This window comes from Protopterus annectens, chromosome 16.part0 (assembly GCF_019279795.1).
Source record: "Protopterus annectens isolate FY-2018-M chromosome 16.part0, PAN1.0, whole genome shotgun sequence".
NCBI classification, from domain to species: domain Eukaryota; kingdom Metazoa; phylum Chordata; order Ceratodontiformes; family Protopteridae; genus Protopterus; species Protopterus annectens.
In genome coordinates, this window is record NC_056750.1 from 441,547,871 (window position 1) to 441,565,027 (window position 17,157).

The window sequence follows — 17,157 nt, forward strand, 5'->3', positions numbered from 1 at the left end:
TATTGAGGCAAAGAAGTCCCTCTTGATGCAATGGTTGTAGCAGCAGTCACCAAGAAGGAGCTAGCAAAACAGAGCTTCTCTGTCCACCCCCTAACAGAGAGTACAGGGCATTGGACAAATTTGGAAAGTGCATGTTTGCTTCAGTGATGTTTGCCCTGAGTTCCCTCAACTATTTGATGCACTTTGAGACAACAGAAAGATTTGACCAAGGGAACTCTTCAACATCTCTCAATGAGTCTATGCCTGCAGAAAATTACAAAAGATCATCTTCCAAGCTGCCCACTGTCTTATCTATTTCTAATGCATCCATAAGGTTGATTTATCATGCAGCAGAAGACACCTAGTGAGCCACCAGTTCAGGCGTTCCTGTAAGGAGACACACTTAGATGCAGTTTTGCAGAGCTTTTTAAGTCTTCTTTCATCAATGCTGCCTTTGACAGAACATCCTTGTCTGACTCTTCTATGAAAGAAATGCTTTACCACAGTGAACAGGAGGGAAAGACTCTGTCTGCATTAGGGGATACACTTTTCTACCCCTCAGTAACCCCTTTCAAGGAATCAAAGAGGAGACAATAAAATGTGGTGCCATAAATCCCAAGGATCTTTTCAGGATTCATGCAGAGACAGCTTCCTCAGAGTCAGAGGAGGTTGTTCAAATGGAAGATGTCATCCTCATGGGGAAGGAGGCCTGCAAAATCAGGGTTTCCAAGATTCCTTTCTGAATAGACCCTTTCAGTACACCTGAAGCATTGCCCAACTGCCTGCCTCTGGAGGCAATCAGAGGATACTTAGTCTTGCACCTATTACACCCGGGCTGCTGTAACAAAAGTTTCTTGGGTACTAAAAATAATATCCAGAGGTTACTTTATACCATTTTCCCAAATGCTGTCTTCCAAAAATAGAAAGCTTCCTAAATTCTACCCAGTCAGAGACAAGCTGCAGCTCAAGAAATTCAGAAGCAGCTGGACAAAAGTGTCATCCAGGAGGTCCCACCAGACCAAAGAGGATTTGGAACTTACTCAAGGTTCATTTAATTCAAAGAAGACTGGGAACCTGAGACCAATTTTGGATCTAAGCAACATGAACCGGTTGTGAGGAAATCCGAGTTCTCTAAGGTAATAGTTCAGTCCTTTGTACTCTTTTACACAAGGATGATTGCATGTGCTCACTCAATCTTCAGGACACGTATTGTCACAACAAAATAAACAGATGCTACCAAAGGCACTTCCACTTTCTGTTGGGAACCAGTCACTATCAGTTCAGAGCCTTGCCCTTTGGACTCACCACAGCCCCCAGGGTGTTTACCAAGTGCATGGCAGTGGTAGCACCTCACCTGAGACTACAAGGATTCTGAACGTTTCCAGCCATCTTCTCACTGCTGCAAACACATCTCCTAGAACAGTCCAGGGGCTATTTGCTCCAGATTTGCCAGTCACTAGGCGTTGCATTCAATATTACCAAATCCAAACTGGTACCAGTACAGCGCCTGGAGTTCATTAGTGCTCATCTAAACACAGGAATTCAGATTCCATCTTTACCTCCTCATTGTATATGCACAGTCAGGTTTCAGGTTCGCCAAATTCTTTCTCATCCTGCTCCTCCTGCCAGATTTATTCTTCAGGCCCTAGGTTCCATGACAGCATCTATAGGATTAGTCCCATTAGCACATTACTATATGTGTGTTCTTCAATGGACTCTAGCTGTTCAGTGTTCTATTTCTTCGACAGCCCCTATCCTTCCCAATCAGACTTACCCCAATATGCAAACATTATATTCGCCTGTGAATCCAGTCAGACAACATTTATAGGCTCATAGGTTGGTACTAGGCTATCGGCCCTAGGGCCTGTAGTAGCCTAGCCATAACAATTCCCTGGCTATTTCTTCCCACAATATTTACTTCCTTGGACTCCTGTCTAGCAGGTCGCCCCTTCGTTCTGTCTTCCCCAGTAGCCATGGTGACCACAGATGCCTCCCAACTAGGGTTGGGGAGGGGACCTTCTCTTGGGAAGGATGGTTTAAGGCATATAGGCCTTCCAAAAGACCAATTTGTTTGTCAGTGTCCTGGAGATGAGAGCAGTCCTACTAGCATTGCAAGCATTTCAAGATGTTCTCCCTCTGTGGACCATTGCAATCCAAACCTACAACATGTCTGTGGAATGGTACATCAGCAAACAAGGGGGAACTTGATCTTACCCCTTCTGCCGAGAAACTATGAGAGTGTGGCAATGAGTGATCTCCTCCAACCTCTTTCTAGTAACAGTGCACATTCCGGGAAATCCAGTGCCCTAGCTGACAAACTCAGTAGGTCCATTTATGATGCCTCTCAAGTGGTCTCTAATTAATCAGTGATGGAGAAACTTTTTCATTGTTGGGGCCAACCTTACTGTGATCTTTTTGCTTCTCCCCACAACAACAAATGCAGCAAGTACATTGTCCTAATCTCCCCTCAAGGGGAGTCACAGAGAGATGCTCTAGTCCACTTTTGGCTCTCCAGTCTCCTTTATGCCTGTCACCCAGTACCTCTGATTACAAAATTTTTATAGAAAGCCAGCTGGTTGAAGAGCGCTGTTATCCTCATTGCCCCCTTCTGGTCTTGTCAGATCTGGGTCCCCTTCCGTTGGTCTCATCTTCATTATCCTTTTTGGATACTGGACTCCAGTCCAGACCTTCTGTCACATCCCAATATCCCTGCCCTCAAACTGATTTCATGTTTTTTCCAGTTCCATTAGTAACTAGATAGCCTTGGATTTCTTACCCAGTTCCTGACATACTTTTGTCCTCACGAAAAAAAGACTACACTAAGAGGATTTACAAAAGCAAATGGAAAATATTTTCAATCTGGGCCCTGAAAAATTTAATTGATCCATTCACTGCCCCTGTTTCTGCTGTACTGGCATTTTTAACTTTTCTTTTTAAGGAAGGCTAGTTTTTCTTCAGTCAAAGTTAATTTGGCAGCCATATCAAACTTTCATTCAGAAGACAATGCTTCTTGCTTGGTTGTTTCCAAATTATGTAAGAATTTTCTGAAGGGCACCTTCCTGCTCAGACCCCAGGGAAAGATCTGTCACCTCCCTGGGATTTAACAGTAGTACTTCGATTAAGTCAACAAACCTTTGAACTTTCACAGAAATTGACTTAAAGTTCCTCTCTTGGGAAACAGCTTTTTTAGTTGCTATTACTTCTGCTGAAAGGATTTCTGAACTCCAGGCTCTTTCATTGAAAGCTCTTTACATTGTTTTTCATAAAGACAGGGTTGCTTTATAAACCAGCCCTTCTTTCCTGCCAAAAGTGGCTTCTGAATCAAATACAAGTCAAACCATTCATTTACCAGTCTTTCCAAAATTTTCAAAGAAGAGAAAATATATGCTACATCTTTTAGATACATATAGACAACTATGTTTCTGCTTATACAGAACAAAAGATTTCAGAAAAGTGGACCAACTATTTGCCTCTTTTTTACCTAGTTGACTTGGTTCTCTAATTTTTAAAGTTACATTGGCCAAATGGATAACTAATTGCATTTCTTGGATATTTTCTCAGCAAGACCTGTCCCTACCAAAATCATGTAAGGCCCATTCGACTGGATTAATGGCTACCTCATCTGCCTTCTGATCTAGAACGTCTATTGATGATTGTGCAGCAGACACATGGTCCAGTCTTCATACCTTTATTACTCATTATAAGTTGTACATAATCTCCAGAAGCAGAGCTCCTTATGGTTCAGTAGTTCTTTGGAATATCCTTTCATGATAGTCACCCAGGATTTACGTAGCTGGGGACTCTGTCCCATATGTTGAGGAAGAATGAAAAGGCCAACGTCAGATATTAAAGTTACATACTCACCATAACTAAGCATCTTTGTTGTCCATTTTTCATTAACTCCCCTCCCCCTTCTCCCTTCCTGTCCATTTCTGGATTAACCTGTTGGATGTTTGGAACCTGTATTTCCAGGTTTGAGCCCTGGTTTAACTCCTTCTCTTCTCTACTATTATATAATGAAACTTTTAAGGCAGCAAACACATTCTGAGGTGTTGGGGATGGACTACGGCATTACAGGTAGAGGGAGGAGCTCAAGAGTTGGCTCCAAAGTCTGTAAAATGCTGCCAAATTGGATCTGTAACCCATACATTGATGAAGAGAAAATGGACAACACAGATGCCGAGTTAAGGAGAAGTACATAACTTTAATTTAACCGATGTGTAGCTAACCTGTAATTTTAGTACCCATACTGATGTAAATAAACCCATGTATTTAAAAGCAACAAACTAACCGCCTTCTTCCGTAGGTAACTGTCATGCATACACAGTGTGCCTGCAAAGTCTGGAATAAAAAAGAGTAATGCAGTTGTAAATATAACAAGACAGAAAGGTAGATTAATAAAAGTTAACATTTGAAAGTGGAGAGCAAGAGAATGAATAATATAGAAAAAACTTCTCCTTGTGGAGTTTTAGGAATGGAAGCTGTATACTTCTTTCTTTTTTCCCCATGGTCAGTCCAAAAATGGTGCCTCTTTCCATGGGGAAGAGCAGCGATTGCCGGTAAACACAACCAGTCCACAAAAGTTACTTTTTTGACAGGAAAAAAAAACAGTGTAAAAAGCACTTTAAAACACTATGCTACCCCACCAAAGAAAATTAAACATAATTCCTCCACAGAAAAAAATGTTTTCAGTTACTTTTCACTACTTCTAAACTGACAGAAAAAATGAGTGTTCTGATTAAAAGTACTTTAAAGTCCTGAGACAGTCCATTAAAACACAACATTCCTACCTTTCAAATAACTTAACTGAAGAAGAAAATAATAAAACATCAATAAAATTAAGAAAGTGGAAGTTTTTTCCCCGAAAAGGAATTCATCGCCCAGCCAAGGAAAGCACAAGCCAACCGTTGATCCTCTAAAGCCTCAGAGGAGCGTACTCTTCAGAAGCAGTAAAGCTCTGAAAGGCTTTGTGCCCAGACTTGTCTTTTAGTCAGCACAGCTCAGGTTGCTTGACCGTTTGAAAGTATGGAAGGTGCCCTGAAGTTTTGAAAGCTGGCTTGCTGTTATATCCTTGGCAGGGTGTAACCCATATCGATAAGGCTACTGCAGCAGTGATCATTCCAACTTCTACTGTTATGGTAAGTTAAACTTACACAGCTATACTTTTTCCATTGCAATAGAAGAAAGCTCAACACCTTAAGTCTAGGTATTTCTTCTGTCTTTTGAAAGAGGGGGTTTCCTCATATATTGTGACTATGTTTGGATTGTATAAAGATGCGTCTAGAAAAAGGTTGATACCTTTGTATTTGATGACCATGCATTTCAGTAGCTTTGCAGTTTATTTTTTGATGACTTTGTGTTTGATGATCACAGTGTTCAATGAATTTCCATAACACCATTCTTCTGAGAATGTTTAGCACAGAGTCCTATAAACCCTTAGTTATTAAGGAATGTTTATTTTTTGGAAATATCCAGAAGGTTGGTAAAATGTGTTTTAATCAAGTCCATTAACATTGTAGTCATACTTTTCAGGTAATTCTCGCAGAAGAATGTTGCTGTATGTGGTTCTAGCCTGTAAAAGTATTACCATATTTTTCAGTACTGCAATTTCTTTACTATGCACATCAAATTGTAGTGCATTTCAGAAAATATTGTCTTCGTAGGTAGATATTCTTGATTCATTTTCTTAAGTTCTTTTCATAATTCAACAACTGAGCCATTTATGTTGGTAGACTTTACAGACATTTTCATAGTAGTTATTTATATTTAATGCAGTGCTACCTTGAGTTCAGCTTAATAAAAGGTTGCCATCTGACCTTAAAATTCGCTGTTTTATTCCTTTTGTTTTAGAAAGGTTCTTTGCTTTCTGGTTTGGATTCCTTTTTTGATGTTGATAAGTACATTTGATTTTAGTTGAATGATGGTCATTACCTTCTCCTGATTTTGTTAGCTATGGTACATACAGAAAACAGTGTATAGATGAAGCAGTTAGTGAAGAAAATAATGTAACAAAAGGATAAACTTTAAGATAGCAAACTTAATCCCCAAGTTGGTAATGAATGAAAATTAGCAGTCACAAAGTCAGATTTCTGTAGTATTTTAGCAGAACATTCACCAAACAAGCTTCCAGTTTAGCTGTAGGTAGAGGAAGAGCAAAGAGACATCTTTGCAGCTTGGCTGCCATCTTGGAATCTTCCAACCTGCAGCTTTTCTGTCTTTAGCCATCCCTTTCCATTTTTATATGTGTTATAGATATCCCATTTCTTTAATTCCACCCCAGAGAACCTCTCAAGCAAAATATCTGTGCATTGCATTTTTCTTGATTGTTTTCGCATTTATCATAAACTACATTCCATACCTTCTTTGCCATTCTTATCTCCAGAACATATGAATAATTCTTACCTTTCCCACCCACAACTCTAACAGTCATCTCCTTTTTGTCTCATTTTACTTTCCAGGGCTTAATATTCATTTTCTGCAGCTGTCTCATTTGTCGATCCTCTCTGTTAGTTGCACCCTTCAGCCTCATTTTCATGATGATGATTTTGTAGCTCAGAAATGAAGTACATGATGCTGAAACAACAGTTTTGCTCATCTGTTGAACAGTGCTATTTATCATGTCTTAATTGTAAAAAAAATATTTGGACAATAAAATGTGTTTTGTTTTTCAGAGAAATCTAACAGAATATATTGTAGCAGTAGACATCAACAATATGCTTCATTTGTATGCCAGTATGCTGTATGAACGCCGAATCCTGATCTGCTGCAGTAAGCTAAGCACTGTAAGTAGAGTTTGAAAACTTGCTGTATTTACTTATTGTTGGAACACTTGGTCATATCAGGACATAGGAAGTTACATCTCTCTGTTAAGCTATGTCCTACATTATTCTAGTCTTCTGGGTGTGTGTGAAGTTTTTTTTTTTCTTAGTACTTGCACCTTTTGTTGTATAGTGCAGTTAGGCATTTGTGTTAAAATTCAGATTGGAAAGATTTAGAGATCAAGCAGACCATTTTATTACAGTATATTTCCACTTGGTAGTGTAAACAGTGATAATTATAAGTGAAAGGGTACTAAGCTAATTATGCTGTAATTACAACATAATAAAAACAACAGTTTTTTTAAATGTGAAAAATCCTTTTTTGTAGGTGATTGTCTAAACTCTACAAAAATCACTAGAAGAAAAGCATGTATCTTATTGTTTCATGAGGAAAAAAAATGCAATGCTGCCTTATAACTTATATCAGCACCTGCAGTGCTTTGTAATAGAAGTGGGTACAGACCTTAAACCTGTTAGGATGTTTTTTTGAATTTACTTGTAGGCTTGTGGCAGCGACAGCTTTCATGTGAGTACAGCTGTACATAACTGTAGTGCACAGTGTTACATACATTTCAGCAATGTTAATTTTCAATCTATGTAGCATTTATTTATACATGGTTTCTAAAAATAGCATGTGTTAGTGTCATTACATGGTATCTGTGCCTGAGTAGGCTCCAACTACTCATTTGATGTTGAAAAATAAGGCTGGAAATGTTAGCTTCATACACACCACTTATGTCCGTACTGCAGAACTGAAATAGCAGTGCAGCATGTAGCAGTGGCAAAAATGTATAATCCGCCACTGTTTCTTTCTTACTTTTTTGTCTGAATTGCCATGCTGCTGTTATGAAGTTAAACCAAGCTTCTTTTTGTCTCTTTTGATTGTTGAATAAGTGGTGCCATGGCACCCATTCTGCTGTATTATTTACTTAAGACATTTAGATGTTCTTTTTAAGACTGCTTTTATATTCAGTACTGTACTTATTTTACAAGCTTCTTATAACTTTCTTCTTACCACTGCTTTGTCACCCAGCTTTTGTTAGTAATTTCCTTCAGTTCCTTACTGTGTACACATTATAAAAGTATACATTTCTGTTTCTTACACTGATCTTAAAAACATGTTTTTCTTTGCCTTTTTTGTTTTGTTTTACTTGTGGTTGGTCTGTGTCCCTTATTTTTGTCACAGGCAGTCAACTAAAGCAAACTTTGCATCTCCTTGGGAAGCATGTTATTAATTAATAAGATATGATTTGTCTTGAGATAATGCCCTAGATAAGCAGCCCCTGTGGGGTATAATGTGGCATAACCTAAGAATAAATTGTTGACGTTATTTTAATGGAGTTTTGCATATTTCAGTTTTACAAGCACCTTTGTATAGCAAGTGTTAGCTGTGTAGTTGGAGCAACATTTTTTTTCTCCACAAGTTTAATTATATACATCCTTAGAACAAATTGTGTTCTGTTTTTCCACTAATTATGTGAGTTTTTGTAAGATATACACAGTTCACTTATGAATTTTACTTTCCCTCACTGGGACTCCTTTTATATCTAACTGGGTATTATTGAAAGCAAAAGAATACACCTTAAGGTGCAAGTACAGGAAAGATGGTGACATTGTTTTTCAGTGTTCGGTGGCTGAATAATTTTACATAAAAGAACACAGAGTGCTTAAGTTACAAAAGTAATCAGTGGTGATTACCCACAAAACATTGCTGAAGGTCGAATAAGCTGCATGGATTAAGGCTTTCTGGGTCTTGTCCCTTCTTTGGTTTTTAGTTCTGTTACTGATCCACAGGTCTTTGGCTTGGGCCATTCAGTACACACTGTATGAATAATGGCAACAGTGATAATCTTGGCTGATGCATCATTTGGCCCTGTAATATTGGTGGTGGTGGTGGGGGGAGAGTATCCACAGCCCAAATAATAAAGTCTAGAAAATATGCTTGCCTTTGACAGTGTTGCCATTCTTACTATCCTATGTACAGTGCTGATGCATATTTGGGGACCTCAGACTTTGGATGCAACAAAGGATGATTCTCACAGGCATTAACAGGATCACCCCCAAAGTAACACTATCTGTTCAATTGTTATGAGACAAATTTGGTCTTAGGGACTTTTTGATGGAAAGTCAGCTCACTAGAGATGCTCTGTGTCCACCAGTGTCCTTCTATTCTACTGTTGCAGTATTCTTAACATGAGGGATTCTGTACCTAGTGCGGCCTGATGTCCAGCCAATATACCAAAGCCTTTTAATACCTATGGTACGCTGTGCGACGCACATATGTTTCTCATGTATATAGGGCATAAAAGCTATATCTAGACATACTATCCTCAGAACTTCTCTACAACCAGTCTAAATGTAATTTTTGATTGTTGGTCTGCTCACCCAAGTTTTGCTGGTGTAGCAAGCCATTCAATTAAGTTCCCTGTAAGGGCTTTCTTTTTCTTATTTACTGCTTTTTGCTGTGAGTTTTTTTCATGTCATCCAGAAAAGGCAAGTGCCAGTGTGAAAGACAAATTCCACATAAGGATAGTTACGATCGGTGCTTGTTTTGTTTAGGGCCTACTCATGATCACAAAACTTGTACCATTGTTCAGGCCTTTAGCTTAAGACTTTACATAGTTGTCTGTCTGTCTGTCTTGCTATTTATTTAGAAAATCAGTGTCTCAAACTTTTAGCCAAAGATGCTATGAAGGGAACTTCCAGGCCTGATGTTGAGTCTTCACAGAAGAGAAAAGTGAAAAAACCAAGGTCGGGCTCTTCTGCTGTGCCTCCTAAATTGGACATATTTCTCGAGGCTGATGAAATACCAGACGTTTGCCAGGTACTGGAACTGAATTCTTCGGCTGGGACTGCTTCAGAGGCTGCCATGGATCTGATAACAGCCACGTCCTCGAAGGCATTGCAGACGTTCATTTCAGACGGTCAGAGGGAACCAAGACTTATTACTGAAGTCTATAGGGAGTTTCCCCAAATTCTAGTGAGAGATGAGTTTGAAAGACAATAATCGAGTGTAGGCTGACATCGGGCTCTTCCACTTTTCGTAAGGCAGATGTCCAATTAAAGAAAAAGCAAAAGACAAATTATGTTTCTTCTTCCAGGGACCCTCAAAGTGAGTGGCAGAATTTCACCCAGGGTTTATTTAATGCCCTTATGGCTCTGAAGCCTCCTTCAGGTGTCTGTGTTCCTGCTCCTCCTTGGATGTCTTCCCCTCACAAGAGGACAAGGGAGCAGAATTCCTCTGATGAAAAGGTTTCCTCAGATAAGGAATCTTTGGGGTATTCCACCCAAATTCCATCACCTCTGAAGTATGCTACTCATGAAGAGGAATCTACTGGTCCAAAATCACCTATTGAGGATACTACTTTTGGGGATACTATTGCTAAGATGAGGGAGCACTTCAAGTCGGACTGTTCCCAAGTTTCAGATGTGCAAAACAGATATTATGAGCTCCTGTAAATAGTGTTCTTCGCCATCTGCTGTCCCTCCAGTTTCACCTGCTTTACTGATGCTTTCTCCTCAGCATCTCAGGCTCCTGATTCTCAGCCCCCTGTCCCTAAGATCAGACTGTTTCTACAAAGTGCTTGATTGAAAATTTCTGTACAAATGCCCATTTACTTGACCATTTGTTGGCTCTGTGGCTTCAGATAAGCCTTCTAAATTGCTGCCTACTCTAAAGTTCTTCCCTCTGGTAAGGAAAGCAGGACAATGGAAAGACTGAGAAAGGTTTACACTTCTGACACCTTCGCCTTTCGTGCTACTAATTACCAAAATCATATGACCAGATATGTTTTGGCCCTCCTGTCCCAGGCTACTCAAGTTATTTCTGACCTTCCAGATTATGAGGGAAAAATTTCAGCCTTATCTTTGTTAGGGGCTTCCTCTTAGGTGGCTCGCCATTCTGTCAAGTGCAGCAGTGATGCAGCAGAAGCTGCTGCTTTAGGATATGCGTTGAGGAGGTATTCCTGGTTAAGGCTTCAACCACTGCCAGATGACATAAAAGCTAAGTTGATTAATGCTCCTTTAGACAACAATGGCTTGTTTGATGCTGCTTTTGCTGACTTGTTCAAGTCTTTATAGGAAAAGGCAAGGATGGGACTTGAAACATCTTTTGATTTCACCTCTGCCTAAGTTTTCAAGGAATTATCTACCCAAGCCAGCGTTCATTCGGAGATGGTCTCATCCTCCTGCTGAAGGTAAGAAATGTGGAAGGAGACCCCTCCACCAAAGACTATTCAGGCTTCTGCACAGAAGCAGCCCTTTCAGGACAAACAAGGTAGTATCTCTCACACTTCTCTCAGCCTCATTCCTCTCTCACGTCATCTGTCTCTCAGTTTCACCCAGTTTGGTTAGGCATTACCAAGACCCATGGGTTCTTTTAATAATTCAAACTGGGTATTTCATGGTTTGGAAATCCCTACCTCCCTCATGGGCATACCTCAATCACCTCAGGAACAGTTGCATTTTTCCCAGAGGTACTTGAAGAATTGTTAAATCAGGGAACTATTCAACAGGTTTCCCAGGATCAAAGGGGAAAGGGGTTTTATTCAAGAATGTTTCTGGTTCCCAGAAAGGAGGGTCCTTGGAGACCCATTCTAGATTTTTCTCATCTAAGTACTTTTCTGAAGGTTCCTTTCTTTTGCATGCTGTCTCTACCGACTTTGTTCTCTTTACTTCTTCCTGAGGCTTTCATGGCCTCTCTGGATATCAAAGATGCCTACCTTCACATTCCTATTCATCCCCTTTTCAGGAAATTTTTGAAATGTTTACATTTCTCTGTTGCTTCCTGGTATTTTCAGTTCTCTGCTTTGCCCTTTGGCTTTTCTACTGCTGTAAGGGTATTCTCCAAATGCCTATCTCCCTAATTTGCTTTTTGTAGGCTTCAAGGCATCCATATTTTCCCTTACCTGGATGATCTCCTGTTTCAAGCATGCTCTCAGGACACCTTACTGCGAAACCTTCACTTCACAATTTCTCTTTTGAAAAGTCTGGGGTTCACTGTAAACTACAAAAAGTCATCTCTTAACACCTTCTCAAGATCATGTCTTCCTAGGATGCAGGATTCACACAGTACCTATGTTGGCATTCTTGCCTCTACCAAAGGCTTTGACTCTCATTGCCTTCTTTCAAAATCTTTTTTCTCTGACCTCTGTTACAGCCCTAGAGTTTCTGAGACTATGAGGAAATTTCAGTGGTTCCTGAAATCAGTCTGGCAACAACATGCGCATCCCCTAGAATTTGCAGTTCCTCCTCTTCTCTCTCAAAAGAAGGAACTTCAGTGCTGGATTCAGCAGTTGTCTCTGAACGCAGGCCTTCCCATTCATCCACCTCCTCCATCTCAAGAACTGTTCGCAGATGCCTCAGAGGTAGGGTGGGGAGCAGCCTTTGGCACAATGAGAGTGCATGGAGTCTGGACGTCTCTTCCACAAAACAAGCACATCAACATTAGAGATAAGAGCGCTCCAGCTGGCTCTTCAGGCCTTCCATCCTCTTTTATCTCCTGGCCCTCTCAAACTGTTTACAGACAGCACCACAGTCCTATGGTATATAAACAAAAGGGGGTGTGTGAAATCTTACCTTCTGTGAAGGCTTGCTGTCATGGTATAAGTGTTTGCAGTTCAGCATCATGTGACTCTTGAAGCATTTTGTATTCCCTCAGGTCAAAATTATGTGGCAGATACTCTGAGTAGGTCCTTGAACTCAGTTCCATTGAAGGATGCACAAGGATGTGTTTCTGGACATTGTCCACAAGTGTGGTACTCCTCAAATAGATCTTTTTTACCTCCCCTTTAAGCAGTCAACTTCCACAATTCTGTGCCAGAGTCTCAAGTCCTCTGGTTTGGAAGGTAGATGCTCTCTCTGGGTGTTTCTATATGCATCCCCCCATTCCGAAAGTTCTGTTCAAGATTCAACAGGGCACCCTCAAAATCTTGCTGGTGACTCCCTTTTGACCAGGACAGCATTGGTTCCATCTTCTTCTTCTGCAGTTAGCCAGGGGCAATCTTCGCACGTCACCTCACATGGTGGACCTACTCACACAAGAAAAAAGATCTCTAATCCAGCTCTACCTGTCCACTCTTCAGATGACTCTCTGGGTGATAGGATTTTGATTCTTTATATACACCTTTTTTCCGAAGACGTGCTCAGGGTTCTGAAGGAGGCCAGGAAACCCAATACTAGGCAATCCTACATATCCAAATGGAAGAGGTTTTATGTCTGGTGTCTTTCATGTAACCTGGATCCATTTTCTGTGGATGTTCCTGTGGCTCTCTCTTATGTGTATGAATTGCTCAATGCTGGGTTGGTTTATTCCTCTGTCAATTCACACTTATCAGCAATCTCTGCTTGTCTGCCTTTATTTCCTCCTTTAGCCTCGAGGTTTGAGGCAAAACTATTTCTAAAAGATGTCCTTCACATCTGACCTCCCAGAAAGCCTGTATGTTCCTCATCTCTGAGATCTTAATTTTGCTTTGGAAAAATTGACTCTAGCTCCTTTTTGGTCTTGCGGTTTCGGCTTCCTTGCAATATTGCTGCTAGAAGACTGTTTTGTTTTGTTAGCCCTTACTTCAGCCAGATGGGTATCTGAGCTTCAAGCCCTTATGGCTTGTCCTCCTTTTTTGTTTTTTCATAAGGACAGGGTGTCTTGTATACTAATCCTTCTTTTATGTCCAAGATGGTTAATGAATTGTCAGTTAATCTATTCATTTACCAACTTTTTTTATCTTCTCCACAATCCCTGAGAAGGTACTACACACCTTGGACATCTCAAATTTTATTTGGCTAAGACTAAGGCTATCAGGAAATCTGATCAGCTTGTTGTTTCTTTTCATCTCTAGTCTTTGGGATTGGCTGTTTCCAAGCTATTTCTTCTTGGATTTCCAAAGCAATTTCTTTTTGTTATGTTTATCATGATAAAACTCTTCTTTTTCTCTGTTAAAGTTCACTCTACGGGCATTGCTTTTATGTCCTACATACGTGAGGAGCATACGTGCAAAGTACAGCATAACATAGGTAGTAAAAGGCCCTTGGTACACTGGCCAGACGACTGGCCACCGTAGGCAGTGAATCCCTCATGTTAAGATTACTGCAACAGTGAAGAGGACGACGACCATCTTTATGTTAAGATTTTACACAACTATACTTTCCTCAAGACACACTCCCAGACCATGGATTAATTACTAATTCAAAAGCATCCTTGAACTGATGACCATGGAAGTTTTTATCTCCACATTCCTATTCTCTCATCACTTGATTGTAAATATTCTTCAGATGCAGGTTCACCTTTCTGCTTCTCTAAGGTGGTGCACAGATCTCAACACCCTTTCTGCTACTCCTGGGAAAGATTATTAAATTTAGGGGGTTACTCATGTCTTCTGGGGAAATCCTTGAGCGCAGTAGATTGTGCTGTGTGATCATTTCAATTAGCACGTAGCTTTGATTCTCAGACTATATACCAGTATCAAAACTTCAATGATCTGACAAAAAATTGTTTTGCTTTCTGAGGAAATGCACGAGATGCAGACCACAAGTAATGTTATTTTAGTTACTAGTCTGAAGTGTGTTATCCTTAAAACATTATAAGGTACACTCATATATGATAGGTCTGTGTGCCTGATGGAAACAAAATAAATTGCAAATCTGATGTAACACACTTAGATAGTAAGATGAGGGATCTGCAGAATTTAAATGCAACTTCATGGTAGTACTTTGTAGAACTTTATTCATAGTTTTGTATGTATATGATAGGCTAATGACCACCAGGGTCTTTATAAGCCCAACTTTGTAATCCAACACAATTATGTCCCTATGTCCCATAGATGTTTATTAGGAGGGGGTATGTTAGGCAGGAAGTTTCTAGAGGTTATGGGGGTATTTTAATTTGGGCATTACTGTCTGCCTCTGTCTTTCAGAGACATGGGGGCAGACCTGGGATGAATGTTTGATTTCCCATCCATTGCTCAAGGTTGCATTTAAATAGGACTCGTGATGGACTCTGCTTCACATGTTTGAGGAGCCTGTTCTAGAGAATGGAGATCCTTTGAGAGACATATCTGTCTTACCAACATGTCTTGACTATGTCACAAGCTAATTTTAAGTTGTTGCTTCTAGTGGTTTTGATGCTGTTCATTTTGTGGATGTGCAAAAGGTCCAAAAGAGCTAGATCCAAGAATGTCTTGTATGCTAGGTGTAGCTCACCTCTCAATAACCTGTAGGAGACAGAATATAGAGACATGGCTTTAAGGTGATCCATATAAGACAGTGCATTTATGCTGTGGATCCTTCTTGTAAGGAACCTTTGTGGATGTTCCATCTGTTGCATATGTCTGATTAGCTACATGCTAAAGTGGGCATTATACTCAACATTGGGTCTGATAAGCTCCAAATAAAGTGGCGCTATGACTTCCTTGAACCTAGATGCCATGCCCTTATTTAAAAGTTGGGTGACATAGAATAATTTAATTATTACATTGGCCAAATGTTGGTCAAAAGCCAGATAACTGTCTGCATATGTGGCTAGATCCCTGACTACTGAATCAACTCTTAAGGGTGTCTTATCGATGGAGTAATTTGCTTTGGAGGCAGTTTTCCCAAAAGACACTGTAGTGCATTTCTTGGCATTGAGTTTTAGTCTGTGACTTTGGCACCAGTCATTTGTCTGTGTTAAACCATCTTGTGAGATGTTTGTGTAGGGGGGGGCAATTTATAAAAATATAATCCCAGTTTGCAGTCATCCAAAGACCCTTGACATTAACCTTTACTTCTGAAAAGTAAATGCTAAATAGGAGCAATCCCAGCATGAGGCCCTTAGGTACCCTGCTAATGACTGGTCCATTAGTGGAGGTGGTTTCACCAATCCTGACTTCCTGGGTCCTTTCTGTGAGCTGTCTGACAATCCAGTGCGTTATGTAGGGGTTTATGCCTAGTTCAATGAGTTGGTCAACTATACTTGAGTAGGATGTTGTGTCAAACACCTCTGCCAGGGTCCAGTAGGTGGTATGCACCATTTTCTCTTCATCCATTGCCTAGGTGACCTTCTCAAAGTAGTCCAACAGGTGTATTAGGCATGACCTTCCTTGACAAAGCCAATCTGGGTTGGGTGCAATATCTGAGGGTTGCCTTTGTCTTCGTTGATCATTTCCATGGTGATTCATTCCATGGCTTTGTGTATTAGACTAGTCAGACTAGTGGGTCTCTAGTTTCTGGGATGGGTTGATGGTTCACCCTCATGAAGTGGGACAACTGTTGCAGTCCTCCATTTTCATGGCACAAAGCCTGTTTTGAGGCTAAAGTTGAAAAGTGACACAAGTGGTCCTGATAAGACATGTTCAGAGATATTTAGAAGGCATACTGGGACATGGTCGAGACCCACCAGGACTCTGTTCCCTGTTATAAGTTGGGATAATTATGCTAGTAGGTATTTCATAGGGTAAGTGGGAAGTGAAATTTGAGTTGAATTTGTCAACCAGCAAATTTACTATGTGGCTCTGCTCAGTGAAGGTGCCATTACTGACCACCAGTTTGGCACACTACTGTGTGCTGCCTTTGAAGCTTCAGACGTAGAAGGCCTTGTGATTGTCTTTAGCCTGTGAGGCTATCTTGACCTCTTAATTGGCCTTGTTGGACTTAATTAGTCCTCTTAGTTTCCTATTTAGTTTAGAGAGCCCCTATCACTGTGGGAGTTGCTCTTCCTGATTTTAGCCAAGATTTTTTCCTTTTGTTTTATACCCTATTTAGGTTAGGGTTCCACTAGTGAGATTTGTTTATAGAGTTTGTTTTGGGCTTACTTCTAGTAGATACAGCAACTTCTAAAGAGCCATTTTCATAGTTGTATAGGGTCATTGTGAACTTGCGGTTTTGAGGGGCACTGAATTTTGACAAACTGTTGCTTAGTAGGATGCAGTTCATAATTGTTACTGGGGTTTGCTGGAGTTACAGAAATTAATTTTGTTTTGAAGGAGACAGCTTGGTGGCCTGACCTCACCAGTGAGGAAGGGACAGTTGGGGGGGGGGGGGGGGGGCTGTCCTATATCAGTGAGCACCAGGTCCCATATAGTTGAATCTGTGGTGGGAGTATGCATCGTCTGGTCAAGGATATTTGTGTTTATAAAGTCCAGGAGTCCTTGTGCCTGCGAGTTTGCTACAGTGCATGTTTCCCAGGCTGTAGAGCAGTAATTAGTCTCCTATGAATATGGTATTTGGCTTAATATCTCCAGCAAGTCTAGGTTTGAGCCTTGGGATTCTAGGGACATAAAGGGTGACCTATAGCTTACTAAGATATGGTGCGGGACTTTGTCTATGGTGATTTGCAAGTGGATAAATTCTAGAGGATTTTCTGTTTAACTGACAGTTATGCTTGTTG

The 17,157-nt window shown here is 40.4% G+C and overlaps 1 protein-coding gene across 4 annotated transcripts in view; it reads left to right on the forward strand.

The window, feature by feature from the left end:
- The window catches only part of DENND1A (DENN domain containing 1A), a 4,751,104-nt gene that overhangs the window by 2,226,809 nt on the left and 2,507,138 nt on the right, over window positions 1-17,157 (forward strand). For all 4 annotated transcript variants that reach the window (XM_044058260.1, XM_044058262.1, XM_044058261.1 and 1 more), the window contains exon 9: window positions 6,651-6,761. In XM_044058260.1, the coding sequence (XP_043914195.1) occupies window positions 6,651-6,761 (111 nt within the window). The remainder of the gene's footprint in view (window positions 1-6,650; window positions 6,762-17,157) is intronic.